This window comes from Mustela erminea, chromosome 6, assembly GCF_009829155.1.
Source record: "Mustela erminea isolate mMusErm1 chromosome 6, mMusErm1.Pri, whole genome shotgun sequence".
In the NCBI taxonomy this organism is placed as follows: Eukaryota; Metazoa; Chordata; class Mammalia; order Carnivora; family Mustelidae; genus Mustela; species Mustela erminea.
Window position 1 is genome coordinate 70,175,267 of NC_045619.1, and position 24,519 is coordinate 70,199,785.

A 24,519-nucleotide genomic window follows, 5' to 3' on the forward strand; every position below is an offset into this window, starting at 1 on the left:
TATTGGGGCAAAATCCTCTCATTTTCATAATTATTAAGCAGATGACAGTGCATCTTGTTCATCTATAACATTAACATAAACATACTTAGGTATTTGTTGCTGTTATTGTTAAAGATTTTATTTATTCATTTGAGAGAGGAAGAGAGACCACAGTTGGGAGGAGAGGGAGAAGCAGACTCCCCGCTGAGTAGGGAGCATGATACAGGACTTGATCCCAGGACCCTGGGATCACGACCCAAGCTGAAGGAAGACGTTTAACCAACTGTGCCACCCATACATCACTCGTTGTTGTTTTTAAAAAGAGATAGTATTAGCACTGTGGTTGAGGGTTCTGGTGCCCATCAGGTTGCAGTTGATTACCTACTCTTTTATTAATCGTACCATCTCATGCATTTACTTCACTCCATATCCCTCAGTTTCTCCAGCTATGAAGTGCATATCATAATTAGGCTTGCCAGGAGAATTAAATGAATTAATGCATGTAGCACATGTTAAACAGTGCCTGACACAAAGTAATATTCAGTAAATATTGGCTATTATTCTTACCAATTATAGTTGGATAGACTATTAAATGTAGTGTTCTTGCTACCCTGTATTAATTTAACTTGAGTGTATAGGACTGAAAAGTAAATATGGTAATGTATTTCTTGAGGCCAGAAGTCAAGGATGAAATGACATTTGGACGCTGAAAGGAACATTAGGTCTGATTGAGTCACATAATGTCTTTTTTCAAATGAATCAATTCTTTTTAATCATAACATTGTCTAAACTAAAATTTGAATATTGATGTTGAAATATGTCTCACAAAGTATTCATAACAAAGTGCTATATTTAGAATTAACAAGAATGCATTTTTTCCAATTTTTTATTTAAATTTTAATTAGTTAACATATAATGTAATAGTAGTTTTGGGAGTAGAATTTAATGACTCATCACTTATATATAACACTCTGTTTATCACAAGTACCCTCCTTAATACCCATTACACATTTAACCCATCCGCCTACCTTCCCTCAGTAACCCTCAGTTTGCTCTTTATAGTTGAAAGTTCATTTTATGGTTTGCCTTTCTCTTTTTTCCCCCATGCTCATCTGTTTCATTTCAAACTCTACATGTCAGAGAAATCATATGGTATTTGTCTTTCTCTGACTGACTTATTTTGCTTAGCATAAAGCACTCTTAACTCCATTTCATTGCAAATGGCAAGATTTCATTCTTTGTGATGGCTAAGTAATAGTCCAGTGTGTGTGTGTGTGTGTGTGTGTGTGTGTGTGTACGCACGCACGCCCATGCATGCACACATGCATCTTCTGTGTCCATTCATTAGTTGATGGACAGTTGGGCTCTTTCCATACTTCCATAGTTTGGCTATTGTTGATAATGCTACTATAAACATTGGGGTGCATGTGCCCCTTTGACTCAGTATGTTTTTTTAAAGATTTTATTTATTTATTTGACAGAGATTATAAGAAGGCAGAGAGGCAGGCAGGGGCGGGGTGGGAAGCAGGCTCCCTGCTGAACAGAGAGCCCAATGTGGGGCTTGATCCCAGGACCCCTAGATTATGACCTGAGCCAAAGGCAGAGGCTTAACCCACTGAGCCACCCAGGTGCCCGTGACTCAGTATTTTTGTATTCTTTGACCAAATGCCTGGTAGTGCAATTGCTGGGCCTTAGGGTAGTTCTCTTTTTAACTTTTTGAAGAACCTCCATACTGTTTTCCAGAATGGCTTCTTCCAGTTTAGGAATGCATTTGTTTTTTTTAAGTTACTTAAATAAAGATAGATATACTAGGCAGATCCCTCTCTCTATCTTATGGTTGCATAGGTGACAGAGGGGGGCAGAATTAAGTAAAGATTTTTCAAGTGTAAGAAAGGAAGATTACCAACTTTGTTCTAAAAGTTTGGAACCCTCTTTTATCTTTAGTCCTTAAAAATTGAGTATCACAATTGTGAGAGTTCACGGCAAAATACTGAAGCTTTCCTTCAGCATTCACAAAAATCTGATGAACTATATTTTGCTGGTTTGGACCACTAATACTTCTATTAGTGGGCTCTCTGGATGTTCACCTACCAGCAAATGAAGAGGAAAATGCAGTCATTACTGCAGATATGGTAATTGTAATTCCAGAAAAGAAACTGAAAATTATAGGACTTTCTTGACTGAAGACTGCACTAGCGTTCTTTAACAAGCTCTTCACCATGCAAATGAACAATGGAGTCCCACACAGAAACATCTGTTAACTGTGTAAAACCGTTAAAGGAATTAACGATGCTAGAGGCTGAAATGTAATCAGACCGGTGAAATAGTGATAAGATAAAATATTTGCACATGAAATTGTAGTGATAATTAATTTTTAATACTGTTTTGGTAACTGAGTTTAGAATACTAGTGAAATGATGTTAAACTCTTTAAAATATGTCCTTGTGTTTTGCAAGGTGTAGAAAATTAGAGACATACAAGATGGGCTGTTATTTTACCTTACTTGATTTTGAAATAGTTTCTGATATTTTAATAGATGTGATTGTATACAATTTGGGTGTCTTTCCCTCTACTGAAGAGGCTATAGAAAGATATATGTAATTTTCAACTATGGAAAATGAAGTTCAGCAGCCAAATTCCTGTTTATTAAGTTTGTCATCATATAATGTGAAAACAGAGTATGGAATAGAAATGTTCAACATTGGGTTTTTCTGCTTTGACCCTGGAAATAGTGAGAAGAAAGATCTGTGGAAAAATGAATACAGAGGTTTTGCTATATTCTGGTTTGAACATGAAACTGAGCTAATGTGTATTATGGGCCATTCATAAAAACACTCCTTAGTTTACTGAATGGATTTATGATTGCTCTTGTCAGGGATGTGTGTGTGTATGTGTGCGCATTTATGGGTTTGCTTGTATTTATGTGTGGGTTTTAAATAAATAATTCTAGAAGTGTACCTTCATTTAGCCTGCAGGGGGTTGTAATGATTACATTATGCATATTGATTTCTAAATCCAAGTACATAGTAAGCTAAGATTCATCTTTGAATGTATTGTCTATAGAATATTCATTCAAGACATAGTAATGTTTTCTGCATATTCTGTTATGTTTATAAGAAATGGAAACCATTTTGAGTGTAGAATTATAATTTTGAAGAGTCTGTTTGCACACATTTTTTACTTTGACTTTTTCCACATCGCCTAGTACCACCCAACAAACTGACACTTGCACCATAGCTAATGTCTTTCTTTCACTATTATCCACTAACAAAAAAAACATATAAACAGATTATGATTATGTTTGTGTCAACATCTCTATTTTTATCTATTTTTTTAAAGATTTTATTCATTTATTTATTTATTTATTTATTTATTTATTTATTTGAGAGAGAGACAGTGAGAGAGGAGAAGATCAGAGGGAGAAGCAGACTCCCTGGGAGCCTGATGGCGGGACTCAGTTCCGGTACTCTGGGATCATGACCGAGGCCGATGGCAGTCACTCAACCAACTGAGCCACCCAGGCACCCAACATCTCTATTTTTAATTTGTTTTTAAAAGTTGAAATGACAGTTTTATCAAGTCTTTTAAATATATTTTTAAGCTAGTCAAATATATTAGAAATAATCTTAAAAACATTAGATATCAAATCAGTGTGATCTGTCACACATCTGACCCCTTTTCTGGGGTCAGGACATCCTATTAATACATCTTAGAGAAGAAATGTATAAACGGCCTATAACCTGTTATCCTGACTATTAGGTGTGTGTACATTCAAATATATTTTAATGAAATCATTTAGTACTATAGAATTAAGAAATATACTTACAGAGAGACTAACTTCCTCAAAGATCTTAGGATACAATTTTGTTTATTTTTTAAAGATTTTATTATTTGTTTATTTATTTATTGTGAGAGTGGGAGAGAGAGAGTGAGAGAAAGGGAACACAGGCAGGGGGAACAGCAGGTAGAGGGAGAAGCAGGCTCCCCGCTGATCAGGGTGCCTGATACGAGACTCAATCCCAGGACTCTGGGATCTCAACCTGAGCCAAAGGCAGGTACTTCACTGACTGAGCCACCCAGGTTACCAGATTAGAGTTTTAAAGAAGAGATCTACTTTGTGGAAAATCAAAGGATTGTAGAAGTAAAAGATTATAAAAAGAAAACCTTTAAGTGAGAAAGTTATTTTATATCATTTCAATATCATTCCTCTCACAGATATCTGAAAAATCAATTTAGTGCCTTTTATATAAAAGATAGCCCAAATATTAGATAGCTAGAGTTGGTCAAGACATTATGGGGAAAATAATGATGAAAAGAACATCAAATGTTTATGTTTAAATTTTAAAATTATAGAATAAATTCTTTTTATACACATACACAATTATGAAGAGGGAAAGGTTGCAAGAAACTTTGTTTTATAGGGCATGTGAGGCTTAAAGTGCAAAATCTGGAAGAATATTGACAGAAACAATGCTTGGGGTAACAAATGGATTTAGAAATGTCTTTGGCATAAGCAGAAATAATCTTTCAATATTCCTATCTGATGTCAAAATAACCTGTGTGGCTGATGCTTTCTTAAAAGCGTGAGAGGGAGGTGGAGAACTAAAAAAGGACCCTGCTTTAATTAGGAGCAACCATCAAGAAAAGGCAGCCAGTTAAAATGAAAAGCGAAGTGCAGAATGTTACTTGTTTAAATATTACAGTGTCATGAGGATGTTTAAGCAAGATGACTGGTGCATTTAATGTCCCTAGGAAAATCTAAGACTTTTCAAAGAAAAGTAGAAGAATGCATCTGATCGGTATAGGCTTTGTATAAGGCTTTATTGCCACTTGTTCTCAGTCTAAGGGAGAGGGTCTCCGTATTTTTATTTCTTGTATGAATTGATCTTTGACTCACTCTGTGCCAGCCTATAAAGTTAATGCATTCTTTTTTAAAAAAATTATTTATTTATCTTACTCTTGCAGAGTGACATTTCACTTTTTCATGTTTTAGCTAAATAAGCCACATAAGCAATTAAAAAAAAATTCACTGAATTTTAAACATTTTTTTTCCCTTTGCTTTCTCTTTCAGGAAGTTGATGGCAATAAAGTTATGTCTTCATTTGCCCCACACAACTCATCTACCTCACCTCAGAAGGCAGAAGAAGGTGGGAGGCAGAGTGGTGAGTCCTTGTCAAGCACGGCCCTAGGAACTCCCGAACGGCGCAAAGGCAGCTTAGCTGACGTTGTTGACACCTTGAAGCAGAGGAAAATGGAAGAGCTCATCAAAAATGAGCCAGAAGGTAAAGCCTGGAAAAGGGAACAAAGTGGTTGCCATCTCCTGACTTTAGCAGTCGGAGTTTAACTTCTAGATCTGTTTTTTGACTTATACTCAAAATTAAATTGGACAACATGGAAACCTAATGTTATGAAGATGGATAGATTTTTTTTTTTCCAGAAACATTCCAATGTCTGTCCCGATTTTTAAAAAATCATTATTTTCTGTTGTGATGTCTTCCTCATTTTCACACATGGGTAAGTTGTGGTTGAGTAAAACTTAAAGATTCAAGAATAGAATGTGACAGCAGAGTCCAGAATAGGTACCACCTACGTCCCAAATATCTGCAGACTTGTGTGTTCATCTCCAGTTTTTGTCCCCAAGGCCATTTTACAACTTTATTAAATTGTACGACCTTACTTATAAAGGAATGCATCATAATGCTACCTTAGTTTCATTTGTTTCTTATATAGTCCAAAATTAATATGGTTAGGCCTGCTCTGTATTTAAAAATTATTGATTCTTTAATTCTGTTAGCCATGCTGAAGTTCCCATTTTGTTTAACTTCCAGGATGCCTTTCTTTTTAAGATTTCATCTTCTAAATTACTTCAGTAGTTACTGATAGTAGCCGATAGGTGATCTTCACATGAGATATGTTAAAATTAAAGCAAACAAACAGAGGCCCCTGGGTGGTTCAGTTGGTTAAGCATCTGTTTTGGGCTCAGATCGTGATCTCAGGGTCCTGGAGTCCAGTTCCACTTAGGACTCTCTGCTTACCAGGGAATCATCTTCTCCATCTCCCTCTGTGTTCTCTCTTTCTCTCTGTCTCTCTCAAATAAATAAAAATATTAAAAATAAATAAATAAGGCAAAAAAACAACTGATGCCTATTATAGAATTTATGCATAAGTGATAGTCACCCTTTATGTTACGGATGTTTCCTACCACCTACTTAAACCTGTGTTCTTCCTAAGTTTGCCTGCCATGTTGCACATAAGAACATGCCTCCTATTTAAAAGTCAGATGGAAATTTAAAACAAACAAACAAAAAATAGTGACTTAAAAAGACATATTTTATACCAAAAATATACTGCATCTATACTATCTAACACTGGGTTGGGCTCATTTCTAGTCTGTTGTTAGGACACTAGCAAATTATGAGTATATATGGCACAAAATGTATGTTAACCAGTATATTTGGGAGTCATATGGTAATTAAATATTTCTGGGTCCCTACCAGATGCATAGCTGGGACATGGATTTTAGTTATAATTTATGTAATTCACATGATCTTACAGTTGGAAAGAATTTTAGAGATAATCTAGTCAGCCAAAGACTTTTGGCTTTCATCCACGTGGAGATAAAAATGGGGTTTTGAGGAGGACCTAGACAATTTTTTTAATGTGCTGGAATTTTTCTTGATATTAAAAATACTATCTTCTTATTTAAGAAGTATTTTAAAAAACCATAAAAATTGAAAGGAAAATCAAAATTGCTTAATTTTATAGCTTTCTGATATAACAACTCTTTTCTTAAAACTAAATTAATTTTTTTTCAGTGTCCCAAAATTCATTGTTTATCCACCACACCCAGTGCTCCATGCAATATGTATCCTCCCTAATACCCACCACCAGGCTCACCCAACGCCCCACTCCCCTCCCCTCCAAAACCCTCAGTTTGTTTCTCAGAGTCCACAGTCTCTCATGGTTTGTTTTCCCCTCCGATTTCCCTCAGCTCACTTCTCCTCTCCTCCCTGCAATGTCCTCCGTGCTATTCCTTATGCTGCACAAGTAAATGAAACCATATGATATAATAACTCTTAACCTTACGATGCATTTCTTTCTTATCTTTAATTTTACATATTCTGTTCATTTTGCATGATTAACTTTATGCTTTTGAAATTATTTTGTGTCTTTTATATTGTCATACGTTATCATTAACTAAAGTCCACAGTTTATTCATAGTTCATTAGTCTTCACCAAGTGTGCTCTTTCTGTTCTAGGATGCCCTCAGCGATAACATATTACATTTAATTGTCATGTCTCCTTGGGTTCCCTTTAGCTGTGACAGTTTCTCAGACTGTTTTTGTTTCTGATAACCTTGGAAGTTTTGAGGAATACTGTTCAGGTATATTGTAGAATGTCCCTCTATTGGGGTTTATTCTTTTTTATTTTATTTCTTTTAGTGTTCCAAAATTCATTATTTATCCACCACACCCAGTGCTCCATGCGATACATTCTCTATTGGGATTTATCTGGTGGTTTTCTCTTGACTAAACTGGGGTAATAGGTTTGGGGAGGAAGATAATGAGGTAAAATACCTTTCTGTCACATCATATCAAAGGTACAATCACTCTATATGATTTATGAATTTGATGTTGACCTTGATCATCTGGCTGGTACAGTGTTTGTCAGGGTCCTGCACTATAAAGTTATTTCCTGCCCCCTTTCCATACCACCCTATTTGGAAGGAAGATGCTATGTGCAACCCACATTTAAGGAGTAGGGAGTTAGGTTCCTTCAGAGCAGAGTTTCTACATAATTTATTTGGAATTCTTCTGCATGGGAGATTTATCTCTTCTCCATCATTTATTAATTTATTCAATCATTTATTTATATCAGTATGGACAGCATGGGTATTTTATACTTTGACTTATAATCCAATTCTACTTTATTTTGTTGCTCAAATTTTTTCAGCTTTGGACATTGGAAGCTCTTTCTATTGACTTCTGTGTCATTTTGATATACCACTGTGATTGTAGTTAATTTTTTTCTGGAGCCCTTCTTACTTTCTTGCACTGTAAGGTGCTTCAGACTCATGTTGTGTATCTCATGCTCTGGTTCAAGAATCAGTCATTTCTCTAGGAAACCCTGGTTCCTTTTTTTGGAGAATGGTATTAGAAAGCCAGATCTGGGTACAGGGTGTGCTCTTTGCTCATAAGGCTTCATTTCTTTAGGGCCTCTTACCTGACAAAACGAAGAAATAGATGTGTGTGCTAACCCGTATACATATATATCTATAAATATTTCTATGTTGAATTTTCTATATATTAAGCTAAACATGAGTTCTTACTACTCTCCACAACTGTAGTCCGTCCCCCCCATGGATCATTCCCCCCTCATTCCTTATTGATGGGCACATTCCCGTCCCAACTGTGAGTAATCTAGATCGAACCATCACTATCCATTTACTTATTGTTCAGTTCCAGCATGTATGTTTAACAGTATCAGGTTTACTAACTGATAATACCATGGGGAACATCTTTACCAATAGGATATAGTCCTTATATGCAATTCTTTTTGTCTTTAGTTTTACAGATTCATTTCCAAAACGAGTTAGTACACTTTCCTCCACCTTATTCAGTGAAGTTCTCCCATACATTTGTAAGATGATTAAATTTTTTCTGTAGTTTTTCCTGGTATCTCTCAAATTACTGAATTACCTTATAGAATCCTCTTACATCAGTATTCAAACTTTCTGTTGTACATTTCTACATTTCTGCATTTCTACATTTTTTTTTGACAAATGCGTATTGCCACTTGTCCACCATGGCCGTCATTCAGAACAGTTGTTTGGTAACCTTAAAAATCTCCTGTGTTTCATTTATTCATCTCTCCCTCTTGCCCTCGAATTCCAGGCAATTGTTGAACTTTCTACTATCTCTGTAGTTTTGCCTTTTCCAGAATGCCGTATCAATGGAATCATACAGTATGTAGTCTTTCAAACTGGCTTCCTTAACATATCAATGTGCATTTAAGTTTCCTTCATGTCTGTTCCTGGCTCATTTCTTTTTAGTACTGAATAAAACTCCACTGTATGACGGTATCATGGTCTGTTTATCCATTCACCTATCAAAGGACATCTTAGTGGTTTCATGTTTTTGGTTATTAAGAATAAAGCTTTTATAAATATTTATGTGAAGGTTTTTGTATAGACATAAGTTTCTAACTCAACTGAGTAAATACCTAGGAGTGTGATTGCTGAAATGTATGGTAAGAGTGTGCTTTGCTTTATAAAAACAAAACAAAACAAAACAAACAAACCAAAAAAAACCTGCCAAACTGTCTTCCAAAGTGGTTGTGAGATTTCGTATTCCCAGTAGCAATGAATGTGAGTCCTTTTTGCTGCATAGCCTCACCAGCATTTGATATTGTAAGTTCTTTGGAATTTATCTATTTGCATTGGTTTGTAGTGGCATCCCATTGTTGTTTTAATTTGTAGTTCCTGATGACATATAACGTGGAGCATCTTTCCATATGTGATCCTTGGCATTTGTATATCTTCTTTGTGCCTGTTTACAGCATTTGCTCATTTATGAATTGAGGATTTTTTTAATTGTTGAGTTTTAAGAGTTTTTTGTGTATTTTGAATGCAAGTCCTTTATCAGGTATGGGCTTTGCAAATATTCTCTTTCAAGTTGTGGCTTTTTTTTTTTTTTTTCCCTTTTAACATCTTCTTTTGCAATGCAGAAGTTTTCATTTTAATAAAGTCCAACTTACCTCTTTTCTTGCATTGATCATACTTTTGACGTTGTAGCTAAATACACACTGCCTCACCCAATGCCATTTAGATGTTCTCTGCTTTTATCTTCTAGAAGTTGTATAGTTTTGCATTCTACAGTTGAGGTCTATGATCTGTTTTGAGTTAATTTTTGTAAAGGTTTAAGTTCTTTGTCTGATTTGTGTTTTTGCAGATAGATGTCCAGTTGTTCCAGCACCAGTTGTTGAAAAGACTATCATATGTCCATTGAATTTCCTTTCTTCATTCATCAAAGACTAGTTGATTGTACTTGTGTGGGTCTGTTTCTGTCCTCTATATTCCCCTCCATTGATCAGTTGGTCTATGCTTGTGCCAACACCTTGATGTCTTAATTGCTATCACTTGAAAGTTGGGTGGTGTCTGTCCTCCTAATTTGTACTTTTACTGCAGTATTATGTTGGTTACCTGGCTCTTTTACCTCTCCCTGTAGACTTCAGAGTTAATCTTGATATCTACCTAATTATGTCCTGGGAATTTGGGAAGAATTGATATCTTAACAGTATTCAGTCTTCCTAACCATGAGCACAAAATATTTCTCTATTTATTAAGATTTTCTTTTATTTTTTGAGTTTCATAGTTTTCTGCTTATAGATCCTCTATGTATTTTGTTACAATTATACACAATATTTCCATTATATTGTATTTTATTAAAATTGTTTATTTATTTATTTATTTGAGAGAGAGTACCATGGGAAGGGGCAGAGGGAGAGGGAATGAGAGTCTTAAGTAGAATCTGCACTGAGCACAGAGCTTGACTTGGGGCTCGATCTCACAAACCTAGATCACAACCTGAGCTGAAACGAAGAGTGGTATGCTTAATTGACTGCACCACCCAGGCACCCCTCATTATATTGTATTTTTTATTTCAAATTCCAATTTTTATTGCCGGTATAAAGGGAAGAAATTGGCTTTTATATATTAACCTTGTATCCTGTGACCTTGCTATACTTGATCATTAACTCTAGGAATTTTTGCGTATTGTTTACATTTTCTGTATAGACAATCACATTATCTGTGAATGAAGAAAGCTTTATTTCTTCATTCCCAAGATATATCCTTTTCATTTCCTTTTCTTGTCTTACTACATTACCTGGGTTCCAGTACAGTGTTGAATAAGAGTGATGAGGCGACACATCTTTGCCTTGTTCTTGACTGTAAGGAGAAAGCTTCAAGATATCATCGTTATATTTATTAGTTCTGGGTTTTATGTAGCTGTTCTTTACTAAGTTGAGGAAGTTCCCTTCGATTTCTAGTTTGCTGAGGGTTTTCACCATGAATAGTTGCTAAATTTATCAAAATTTTTTTCATCTCTTGATACGATGCACTCTTCTAAGTTTTTATTTTAAATTCCAGTTAGTTGACATATATTTGACATATAGCGTAATATTAGTTTCAAATGTACAATATAGTGATTCTACACTTCCTGCAACACCTGGTGCTCATCATCACAGGTGCACTCCTTCATTCCCGTCACCTACTTAACACACCCCCCACCCACCTCTGCTCTGATAACCACCAGTTTATTCTTTATAGTTAAGAGTCTGTTTCTTGGTTTGCCTCTCTTTTCCCCCTTTACTTATTTGTTTTGTTTCTTACATTCCACATATGAGTGAGATCATAGGGCATTTGACTCTCTCTGACTTATTTTGCTTAGCATAATACTCTTTTGCTCATATGATGAGATTTTTGAATGTTGAACCAACCTTGCAAACTGGATAAATTCCACCTAGTTGTGGTTTATGATGTATATAATATTGGATTCAGTTTGCCAGTATTTCGTTGAGGATTGCAGCATCTATGTTCATGAGAGATATTGGTCTGTAGTTGCTTTTTTTTTTTTAATGCAATGTCTTTATCTGATTTTTGTAGTAAGATAATGCTGCATTCATAAAATGAGTTGGGAAGTGTTTCCCTCGCATGTTATTGTTTGATTTTGGTTTGAGATGTGTTTGTGGTCCAGATCTAAGGTCTAGTGCTATATAGTGGATTACAAAGTAGTTTGATTGCGTGTGTGTGTGTGTGTGTGTGTGTGTGTGTGTGTGTTTGTGTGTGTGTGTGTGTACATTTAGGTGATATTCTCCAAGGAAATTTGGTACATGACCTTGTTATTTCTCCAGTGTGTCATGTTGGCTTCCAAGTAGTTTCACAGACTCTGAATTTGGAGGTACATGACAGGACAGATCCAAATGAGCAACTCCCAGAAGGAAAGAAGACAGTAGGCAGTGCCTCCCATTTAGATGCATTGGGATATAGGATCAAAGTGTACTATCTAACAACAGGTGCACAACAGAAGAGCAGACAGAGATAGAGCATCCACAGCAGGAAGAGTTGATGAGGAAACATCAGTATTAAATGTGGACGTTATACTGTTTTCATTTTTGTATTTCCCACAACTTTTTTTTTTTTTTTTGGTACTTTGCCTCCTACAGCTATATTAAAAGCACAGCTCAAGACAGACTTGCTAATGAATAATATAAAGACATTGAAAAAATACAGAGACAGTCTTGATGGAAGACAAGAATAGCAACTGAACATGGCTAACATTTAAAAGCTTCAGTTCCAGAAAGATACTTTACGGAACCCCTAAGATTTATTTATGTTTATGTACACAAGATTCCTAGACATGTGCTTTAAGTACCCAGAAATGTAAATACACTCACTCTTACTAATAAAGAAATTTGCTGTGGCAAGTACATTTATTTAATGACTGCAACAATTGAGAGAGATGCCAAGCAGCGATTTACATATTTCAATAAAGTGATGTTCTTAAGAAAAAATATAGAAAAGCAGAAAAATCATATCTAGGAAAGCAATAGAATGTTGACAACAGTTTATTTAACTGCTAAGAGGAGAAAACATGGGGAAATACTTCCAGGTAGATGTGTAAAAGTCCATCCCAACAGTAAGTAGGAAGTTATATTGGCTTTAAATACTCCATTAATCATAGGGTATGATATGGTTGGGCGTGAGAATGGCCACTGAAACCTGACGTCATGTAAGCATTAGAACAATTCCACTGTATATAATACCAAAAAATGATCATAGCTCTGTGATATACTATAGCATCAAAAGAATAAAATAGGAATAAATTTAGCAAAAGAACTGCAGAACTTATACTCAAGAACTACAAAACATGGTAACAGCTTTGTGATGAGAACAGCAACATGGGGATGAGGCAACCAGAGATAGGGTGAATGGAACTAAATGTTAAGCTCACAAATATATGCCACAGAAAAATCCCCTCTTCCCCCAAGCTATTTTTTCCATTGTTTTTCAAAGGCCATTAAAATGAACAGCAGGTTGTAATGAAAATTTCATTAAGCCCCAGCTAAATCATTATGAGGGTGCCATATTCATGCCTTTGCTTCCTCTCATTGAGGGGGGAAAGCAGATTTTAGTAGAAAATCTTTATTATTTCCGACCTTATCCCTGCCAACAGCAAACTAGCAAAAATTCAGAAGTTAGAAGAGAATGGTGTGTCATACAAAAGGAGGCCACTGAGGTGAAATGGTTAGAAAGAAAATTAGATTTGCTTATGAGTTGAAGAAAAAAAAAATGGCTCTTTTATTCCAGCCAGTTTAGTTTTTCAAGCAATTAAGATATTTCAGAAGTTATAAATAGGAGAAAAATATATTAATGCATTTTTGTTTTTATCTTTTCCCTCCATCAGAATTGTTGCCTGTCGTTATTCAAAAAAGACTGGCATGAAAGACTCATTTGTCCAGTGTCTCTTAACTGACATGGAATGCCAAACTTCATAGTAAATTCACAGCTCAAAATATCTATCTGCCCTATGCCATCTAGTTATGTTATACTTGCTAATAGCAAAGCTCTATCAGTTAGTCTTTAACTAACTTATCAGAGGCTGAGAATAACAACAAGGTTTAATATTACAGTATGGGACATGTAATACCTGCATCAAAACATTGATTAAATAATGATGTATTAGTGGGGGAAATGTAACGTATATTAAGTGCATCTCATGTGTGAACTGTAGTGTTACATAATTTATATGAAACACTTCATTTAATCTCTACATAAACCTTATAGCCAAGGCTGCTATGTATAGCCGTCCCAATTTCAGGAAGTGCCACTCACATGAACTAAATATTCTTATTCTTATCATCTCCATTTTCAGATGAGAAAACATGATTAAATATGTCAGAGTGTGACTAAGTGTCAGGGTCATTATTCAAACTGAAGTCAAACTAAACTATAATCCATGCTGTTAACCACTAGTTACACTGTTTCTTCCAATTAGGAATTTGCCAGTAATGGTTTAATGTTACTCTTCAGCCCACATGTGCCAGAATTCCTTTGTAATATGAAACAATAAAGTAGCACTTAATAATTATCTGCCAAAGGAAGTTCCTGATGTCTCAGTGCTGATCACATTTCCAGAAAGTTTTAATTGAAAATCAGCTCAATTTTGAACGTTTTGAGTTTAAAGTGCGAAAGAAAGAAAGAAAGAAAAAAAGAAAGAAAGAGAGAGAGAGAGAAAGAAAAGGAAGGAAGAAAAAGAAAGAAAGAAAATGCCTTGGAGAGTATCTTAATAAAAACTTGTTTTAGACTTTATTATGTCGAGAGCAAAATAGTTGTTGAATAACAGAAATTCAGAATTGGAATGAAATGTAGAAATATTTTGGGCTCTATCCTCATTTTTGAGACAGACAGGGACAGAGAGAGAGAGGAGCGAGCCTGAGACTGACGGAGGCAGAGAGATGTGCCTGCAATCCCACAGCAGTCGGTGTTAAAGCCAAATGAGAATCCAGCCCACAGCTTACAGGCATAGGTTCCTTTGTTTTCTTGTTCAGTTGCAACAGACATTCAGACGTTCTTTTTTCTATTTCTCTTGGTCTTTTAGAAATAATGTCACCTTACCCTTGATTTTGAAGGGTGTTTCACTGTTCCTTAAATTTGATTGAATCTAAGGCAACCAGATATCTTAATTTATAAGATTGATAGGTATCCACAAATGTCCTGAGTTCCCAAGTTCCAGTAGCTAGGGATGATCTATAAATACAGATCATCATTTACATATAGTGGGTCAGACTCAGACTTTAACTTGATATTCATTCAAATTTTCGGTCATTAACTGCACAGGTGAGAATAACTTTTACCTTGATGAGACTTTAAATACCTAACTTACAATTCTTTTAGAAACAAACATTATAGCAGGCCTTTTATTTTAACTTTTCTGTATTAACATCAACATAGTGTTCTGCCTCTCTTTGCAATGGCCATTTCAACTTATAGGGAAATTTACATCTGTTCCTTCTAGAAACACAACAGACAAAACTTATTTTTTCTTGATTCCCACCTTTATGTATAGTTCTGTTCCTTTTCTCTCCATGTCTCAGTTGTTAGAAAGAGTACTCACTTGCTTTAGCTTTGTCATTTTTTTATTAAGTACTGTTATTTGCCTTCATCGTTACCCTTACTATACTGTATAATGGCCCATATATTTGTCAGTTCGTCCCCTACATTAACTCCTTAAAAGTGAAGGCAGTGTACATAGTAAATATTCAAAATATTTGTTGGAAGGATGCTTTTACTTCCTTAGTGTTGCCCCATAGATGTCTTGGGGATGGGAGGCAAAGGCCTTAACAAAGATAGGTCTCTTGTTCCAGATATTGTGGGAGCTACTTCATTTAATCCTCAAAAATGCCGAGGTTAATATCAGGCTTAGTAATTTGTTTGTGTGTTTGTTTGTTTGTTTATTTATTTATTGGGAGAGAGAGAGGAGGGGAGGAGAGGCAGAAGGAGAGGAAAAGAGAATCTTAAGCAGACTCCACTCCTGGTTTGGAGCCCGACATGGGACTCCATCCCGGGACTCTGAGATCATGAGCTGAACTGAAATCAAGAGTCAGACGCTTAAACTCCTGAGCCACACAGGAACTCCCAGAAGTTCAGTACCTTGCTTATTTTCTTATTATATGGAGGAACTAGAATTGGAACAAAATTAAAGATTTTATTTATTTATTTATTTGACAGAGAGAGATCACAAGTAGGCAGAGAGGCAGGCAGAGAGAGAGGAGGAAGCAGGCTCCCCGCTGAGCAGAGAACCCGATGTGGGACTCGATCCCAGGACCCTGAGATCATGACCCGAGCCGAAGGCAGCGGCTTAACCCACTGAGCCACCCTACTGTCCTTTACCAAACTACTTGGTATTGAATATAAGACCATATATAATCTGTCTCAACCCCTTTTTTTCACTTAATGTTATTTTCTCCTTTTCTAAGATATGTTCTTGTGCTCTCTTACCAAACTGTATGCGGTTCTCTCAATACTGTATTTTTACTACTACTCTACTTTTTCATATGCGGCTTCTTCTGCCGAGAGTGTCATTCCCGGTCTTAGCTACCCAGTATATTTTTATTCACCTTTAAGACTCAATACCTTCTTGGGGCGCCTAGGTGGATCAGTGGGTTAAAGCCTCTGCCTTCGGCTCAGGTCATGTTCTCAGGGTCCTGGGATCGAGCCCCGCATCGGGCTCTCTGCTCAGCAGGAAGTCTGCCCCACCCCTTTCTGCCTGCCTCTCTGCCTGCTTGTGCTCTCTGTCTGTCAAATAAATAAATAAAATATTAAAAAAAAAAAAGACTCAATACCTTCTCTGAACACCTTTGTAAGAATTTGGCTTAGTCTGACTATTAGCATTAGGTAACCTCTATTAGTTCTTACCTCATGATCACTATTGTTTACTTCCCTCCTGTCTTCCACAAGAGTATGTGACTGAAGAAGAGTCCTTAGTTGAATTACCTGTGCCTGTTTCGTGATAATGGGCTTGACACATAATAGGTGACTATTTATCTTACTGTGTAGGACAGTTAACTACTAATTGATGTATTGTAACTTTTGCTAACTAACCCTCCCCTAAAAATTGAGGGGCTTTTGGCTTCATTTATCTTTTTCTTCCAGCTTTGACGTTCTCTTTTCTGCATATTTTACTCAGACTCTTCTTTGACCTCCCTCTCTATGTATCTCATCATCTTGTCTTCTCCAAACTTCTCGTTATTTAATCTTTGATATATTTACTTTTCGTTCTTTCTGTGACTTAGAGATTAAAGTTTTCTTTTTTATTTTATTAATATATGATGTATTATTTGCTTCAGGGGTACAGGTCTGTGATTCATCAGGCTTGTGCATTTCACAGCACTCATCATAGCACATACCCTCCCCAGTGTCTATTAGCCCGCCACCCTTTCCCTCTAAAGTTTTATCTTATGTCACAAAACTGGATTATAAAATCCAGGGTAGAAAACTAACATATACACAGAATGAAACTTTATATTCACATTAATCTTTTAAATGACTCTAATATTTCACATTTCTCTAAGGAAATATGTTGGTGTTATTTATGCATTAGTGGCCATAGACAGTAATTCTCTCCTACTCCAGTAGGCAAAGTGAAAAATGAATTGGATTGATCTATGAGTAATTTTCCAAAATTCAAAGCTAAAACTGGTTCTTTAACAGTGTGTCAGCACAACGGAGACCAGCACCCTTTTCTAGGTGTATAGAGTTGGCATGAGAGAGAGTTCTTATTTCTTATGATAGCCTCGAGATGGGCGCAGCTTAATTTTGGATCTTATGTTCCACAACCCTATTTCCCCCTCCCCACACGTCGTGCATGTTAGAGGGCTTTGGTGGAAGAAAAATGGCTGATTCCTTTCAGCACCTTCCCTGTTCCCTCCAGTCTTCCAAAAATTTTAACATGTTACCTCAAGGGTAGAATTTCCAAACCCAGGACTCATGATGTACTTTTTAAATTTTAGATAAGAATTTCTTGCATAAAACTGAACATCTACCTTATTATTTCAATTGTAAAAAAAAACACAATGTTTTCTTGCATTTAAGTTGCTATAATGACTGTGTTAAAGTAATGAATATCTGCCTTCATTTGGCAATGCTAACTGCCCTACTTTCATCAGAGAGTTGTTGAAGGAAACAAATGAGGTAATGCACATGAAAGTACTTCATGAATTATAACCAACTTGGAATTAGACCAGTTATTGTCATTATCACATCTTGTCTGGTTAGAAACATTAGTACTTTAGGCATGCTGGAAACATTATATAGTTTCCAGTGTTGCTTTCCCAGGGTGCTTTTAGGGAGAAAAAATAGAATTCAGACCTGCAAAATTCTGGAAATTTAGGATATGTAACGGACAACAAAAACAACAAACCCAACCTTCACAAAAATCCTGGGATAGGTAGTCGCTTTGATTTTACTTACATGAATTTCCCTAAATAAAATGTGGTCAAGCCATTTTCTACTTCAAGAATTACTGTTCAAAAAGAAAGGTTTTTCTAAATTGATATGGTTGACGTTGCAAACTGTGACCAACATGAAAGTAGGAAAGGCATTTTAACATGGCATTTGTGGACTTGTTATATTCTTATTTCTAAATAAATGTGAATGTGTGCTGAAGACAGATTCTAAATGAGGGCTCCCTTGGCCAAAGTTTCATAATTTTCTAAGATTTTCGCCTTCTTTTATGTGGTTTATTTATTCTTCCTTTCCTCCCCCCTTCTGCTTTTTTCTTTCCATTCCTTTTGTGTGTGCATGTGTGCGTGTGTGTAGCCCTCCTTTCAGATCCCACATATGCTTGGTTTTATTTAGCATCTTATCTGTCAGTGTTCTTCCTTCTTAGAGTGTGACGCCCACACCTCCAAAATTGTTGTGCCGTGATGAGTGTACTCCTTGTGTGTAAGAAACTGCATTTATTTGTGAAATTTCATTTCTACTAGAACTAGACTTTGTCATTATTTACACAACTGGAACTTCTTTTTCCTGAAGTTCAGAAAATCTTTGCTCACAATTTATATTACAAGACCCTAAAGGCACAACCTATTACCAAAATCACCCAGTGTTACTCTACATGAAACACTTCATTGCGTTTAGTACAGACTTCACAAAAAGAGTTTTCTTCTTGTGAGAACTAATCAAAACAATGGGATGGGTTGGAAAAAGTATATATTGTGATGTACTTCCAGCCTTTAAGAGTCATCTATAGGCCATAGACAGTCAGTAGGTCAAGGAGATACTGAAATTTTCATTCTCATTTTCTCTGTGTCTTCTTGTCTCTCTCTCTCCAGCAGACACAATGGGAAAGATTGTTCCCTTAGGTGGAGAAACTTAAGTGGATAACACCCTGACACTGTACAAATCCTCAGTGGCAAATACAAAACAAAACAAAACACAACTACCTTTCATTTAATTCCATTTGTAGCATTTGCAGGATGGGGTTGGAGAGCTTTTAAGTCTATAAATACAGTATTTGTGAAACAAAAAGTGTATACAAATTGTTGGTCATGAATGATCCTTTTTTAAAACTTTAAAATATGCATGGATATTATTTTGTAATGTATCCTTTTGATATTTGCATCTGTCCCACCTATTGAAAATAATTTACTTTCATTGATTGCCCCTTCTATGATACTTACACTTTTTTTTCCCACCAGAAATAATTATGTTAATGCCCTTTTAACTTTTATTACCAGTATGTTGACCATACAGAGCCATTAGATCCTCTAAATGGGTATAAAGCTTTCCCCTGTTTTAAGAGTTAGTTGAGGGGTCTGAAAGTAGATATTATAAGCAGCGAATATTCATCATCTGTGGTGTGCTAAGCATTGCCTGTAATCATTCTGTGGAAAAGACGGACCCTGGTACGTACTTGGCCTTGTGAACATCCCTACAGGCATTGTATGTTTGATGTTTGAGTTTACATTTTAAAACGCAATGCCTGTTCTTATCATTTAAATGTCTGTTGCGCCATCCTTTAGAGATTAAACTGAAGCATATTACATTCACAGACAAGTTGAGATAGAAATTTGGAATTGCCTCCTAATTTTACCAACTTTTTAATTACTATTTTTTCTAAGGAAATTATGGAAATTGACTTCCCTAAATTCACAAGCCCAAAGCATTCCATTAATTGGGCAAAGAAGAGGGCACTTTGAAATTCCCTCTTGTTTTTAAAACCACATTTGATGAGGTGGGAAAAATAAAAAGTGAACGGATCAGGGGAAAAGCTTAAAGATACTTTAATTGGCAGAGGTTTGAGTTGCTTTTGTTTAGTTACTCACTGTCCTTTTGACAAAGTACATGTTGAAGAGGCTTTGTAAGTGCTGTCCCACTGAAGGACAAACAAGGGTACTTTTCAATTGAGCCCTTTTAAGTTTTGTTCCTCACACTCCCGCTGCTGTTGGAGGCTACTCGTAATGCATTGTGGCTGTGTGTTCATCGCTGTGGTCTGTCACTGGAAAACGTCTCTCTTCTTGTTGAGCAAGCTAGACTCTAACCTCCAGGCACCCTTTTGAAAGGCACTACTGTATGGAAATCGACACTCATAAAACGATGATAAAGAAAAGAGTTTATTTTTTAAAGGTCAGGACAAGAAGATGCCCTCGAATGCCGCAGCGCCTATTTCTTCAGGAATAAGTATTTTAACTTGAGCACAGTTAGCCGAGTTTGAAGCCTTGTAAGTTTTCAACACTGAAGGGAAACTTGTTCACTGTCCTCTCCTTTTCAAGTGGCATCTATCCTAGCGGCTTGTCTTGATAGTTTTGAATTCATTAAGTGTTCTAGGAAATTAATTTATATCTTCTGGTGAGACCTTCTGACTTGGATTGTAAATAATGGCTCAAGGATTACCTTTGGGATCTCCTTTCTGTAAAGCAGCAGGTCCCTGAGCTGAGAGCTAGGATTGTCTGATAAAGGAAACTGTCTGGCCAAGAAAACTTCTATTTTTCTTTTTAACTGGAATGTGTACGTTTGTTAATAATATGATTTGATACTTAATATTATGTCCTCAATGATCATCTTTCTGAGAGCAATCAAGCCAGCATGGTTTTTTCAGGTATCTATTTGTCTGTGAATATAAGGGCTCTATTTGATTCCTCTCATAGGTGAAGTTGTCTACAAAGAGGACTCTATAAATAATCCATTCCAACATCTCTTTGCCCAAATGTTTTTAATATTCTCTAAGCCTTTCAGATAAATATGGCACCCTTGTTTTGCTTGACCTTAACTAAAACTGTCAGTTCCAGACTTTCGGTTTTAATTCAAGGATCGCTTAAAAAAGACCCATTGACCCAGGCTGTCCATTTAGAAATAAACATTAGTGGAATGTGCCAGTCCTCCTTGCTGCTTATGTGCCACAGCTTTTGGAGATATCATTTATTTAAGAGGGAAGAGCCAGCCACCTGTTTCTGAGCCCTCTTTTCCCTCACATTAAAGGTTCAGGCTCCTGCTGAATAGTAACACTCTAATCTGGGGGAACAGACACAGCATTTTTCTGAAACTGATTTCTCAGACTAGGCTAGCCGGAGGATTTTCTGCATTTGCCCGTGTGTGTGTTTTTTCACTCAGCTACCCTTGAGGCACTTGTCACGACTGTGCATATTAAAATTAATCAGACCTCCTAGGCCTGTGTGGCTGTGTGTTGAACATGAAGAAGTGGATATCAAGCAAATGCCCTAATTAAATAGGCCTGCTTGGTTTTGTTCTAGTGGATGCTTGGTCTTTTTTTTTAATAGGAGCTGCTTACAGGGAAGGCACGGACAGCACTAGAGTCAGTGGAGAGCTCACTCAGAGTTTCCTTTGCCACCTGCTCCCAGAGTTCTGAGACCTCAAGGACTCCCAGTGTGCCTTCCTTAACCACCGTTCATGTTGAGGATAAGAATGGCCAAGATGGTGAGGGAGCAGTGAGGCAAGGGCAAACCAGAATGAGCATATGACCTGGACATTTGGATTGATTAAGGCAGTCCATCTTACGTGATGATAAACTTTGGATACCAGATTGTGCTCTCTGCTCCCATTTTGGGATGATGAACTTAGTCGGCTGAGGGGAAGATCATATGTGAGATTTGGAATGAATGCCCTTCTTTTTCTGTCCTGAATTTGAAAGCCAACTTTCATTCCTCTAGATTTTCAATTAACTATTTCCTATGTCATCTACATAACATGTAAAAATCACTTATTGAAGCAAGCAAGTAAGGAAGAAAGAAAAAGAAAGAAAGTTATGTATATTACCTATCAAAGTTTATATAAAAAGTTCACCTCTACTCTGATAGTTTTTGCACTTAGACTGTTTTCATTTATGCTAGACTTTTCCCTTAGCTCTAGGGAAGACTATCACAGGACATTTGGAAGCAAACTTTCGTGAAGAGTAAGCACAAAACACTGAAATGTCTCAGGCTGACCTAACACAGTAGCTTTTTTGTGTGTGTGTGAATTTAATGTCATAAGTGAGGTAAACTCTAACACCCTGATCACTGAGTTTGGATTTCAGTCACAATTCATGTGTATTATTCGGGCTCCTTTTTGTATTTTAGAAAATAGAAACAGACAAATGAATTCAGACTATTTCAATTTGATCTATAGGTGGGGGTGGGGAAAGCAAATGAATAAACCATGGAGCCAACACTGGAAACAACTTGAAAAATAAAGTAATACAAACTCATAAGTGTTAAAGAATTTGGAGTTAGAGTTTCATAACTTTCCAAATAACCATGGCAAGTTATTGGGTAAATGATGTCCCTGGCCGGACATGGTCTGTAAAGTTGATTTGTTCCTTCTCAAATGGAAAGGATAGGAGAACTCCAAAAATCTAACAATTGTTTTCCAACTTTTCCTCTTTTCCTCCTATTGTATCTAGGAAGTAAAAGGATCCATCCATTAACCTATACACTCTCTTTTTTAATGTGGGCGTGCAACTCGCATGTGGAGAAGTGTATCAGCAGTGCCAAGCAACTGTCTGGTACCTGACAGCATCATAGAAACCCCTCCTCTGTTCACTTAGGTTGCTCCTGGTTATTTATTAACACAATGCAGACTGTTCAGTGTGGGTGTATGTGAAATAGAAAGAAAAATAAAGGCCCTGAACAAGTAAATACATCTTTCATCATTTCTTTTGTTTGGTGTGTTTACTGTGTGCTTTTCTTGGTCAATAGAAGTTGTTTGACAGTTCTGCAAAAGGGTAAGAAACCTTTTCTTGAACTTTATCTTTTTGCTTTGTCTCTGTAGAAAAAGTTTCTATTTGTCATTCTCTTTTTATTGCAACGTGTCTGTATAAAATGGTTTTTTTTTTTTTGGAAAATTGTTATTGCAGTTAATATGACAAGTACAGGTGATTATGGAACATGATAGACAGCTTTCTGTGCTTTGTGTGAAATGGACAGTTAAGGGACTGGAATTCTAAGAGAGTTTTCATTTCTAAACTTTTTAATTAGAAGTAGAATGTGAGATATTATACAAATCACCTTTATTACCTCCTTCTAAGAAACATGCCATTTGTTCTTAGGCCTTATGTAAGCTTCGCTGAAATATCGAGCCTTGATTTAATTTGTATTTAAGTTTTCTCCTCCCTGCATATTAATGTAATATCAATGTAGAGCTCATTGCATGGTATAATTACTGAAGAGATCGGTAGCTGGGAAAGCACAGCATAATTGAGCACGTCTGTTTATTATAACAGGACAGTGCTCCTATGCCGTATTTAGTGTGTTCATAGATAAGAATTGATTTGCTGTTTCAAGAAGAATTAAATCTCTGCTGCTTAGGCCTTTCTCTTCTGAGAAGTTATGTTTTGTTGTAGACATTTACCTGAAAGGTTTCTGTACCAACGTGTGGCATTAGTCATATGGAAGACCGGGGAGCAGAAAGCCGTAGACATGAGTGAAACACAGCCTCCTCCCTTTGGATTTTTGTTGCCTTTCTCTGTTTTTGGTGGGTTTTTTCCCCCTCTTGTATTTTTGCTTCAGCCCTTCCCCTACTCTACTATTTCCCACCAGGGTCAGGATGCCGTGTGTCAGTGAAGAAAAGCTCTAACCAGGAGGTCACAACACGGAGAGCAGCACATGGAAATAGGACAGGTCCCTTCTCAGCCTTTCTAGGGTGTAGCCCTCCAAATGCCAGGGAGGAAACATCCGCAAGTGAAGTAAAAGGGAGGGGAAGGAGAGCGGTTTGCTCACGGTTTACTTCCTTGATAGCTCTGCACTGCGGGAGGACAGCCACCATGGTATTCTGCTGAGCCTTTTCTCCATTCAGCTCATGGGACTCACCAGGAACAAACCAACAGAACCAAAAAGAAAAGTTGAAGTTAAGTGTTTTTAGCACAGCTTTTTCACTGAAGGAATATTGTAGTTAGGGGTTAATGAAAAATATTAACTAGATGAAGTTAGTGGGGTGAGTGGAGTCCTTGTTTTTTTTTTTTTTAATTTATTTTTTATTTTTTTATTTCCAGCATAACAGTATTCATTATTTTTGCACCACACCCCGTGCTCCATGCAATCCGTGCCCTCTATAATACCCACCACCTGGTACCCCAACCTCCCACCCCCCGTCCCTTCAAAACCCTCAGATTGTTTTTCAGAGTCCATAGTCTCTCATGGTTCATCTCCCCTTCCAATTTCCCCCGACGGGAAGGGTTCATCTCCCCTTCCAATTTCCCCCGACGGGAAGTTAGTCCTTGTTTTTTACTGCCAGGGTTTTTTCCCTTTGTTTTCTACGTTTAAAATATTCAAATTAAAAACATTTGTAGGTTTTTGAGGTATATTGCATTCAATAGAGAAGTACACAATACTTCCTTTAGAAATGGCTTATCTCCATTCCAAACAATATGAAACCATTGAAATATTGTTTAATAATTGTTTTTGAAGATTTAATTCTAAAGCAATTAAATCTCTATTGTTTTTTTTTAGTTTTTTAAAATATATGTTAATGTTTACATACATAAG

At 36.5% G+C, this 24,519-nt stretch overlaps 1 protein-coding gene across 17 annotated transcripts in view; it reads left to right on the forward strand.

Annotated features, from left to right (window-relative positions):
* Positions 1-24,519, forward strand: part of SOX5 (SRY-box transcription factor 5) — a 985,042-nt gene that overhangs the window by 679,298 nt on the left and 281,225 nt on the right. For all 17 annotated transcript variants that reach the window (XM_032349915.1, XM_032349912.1, XM_032349920.1 and 14 more), the window contains one exon: positions 5,051-5,261. In XM_032349915.1, the coding sequence (XP_032205806.1) occupies positions 5,051-5,261 (211 nt within the window). The remainder of the gene's footprint in view (positions 1-5,050; positions 5,262-24,519) is intronic.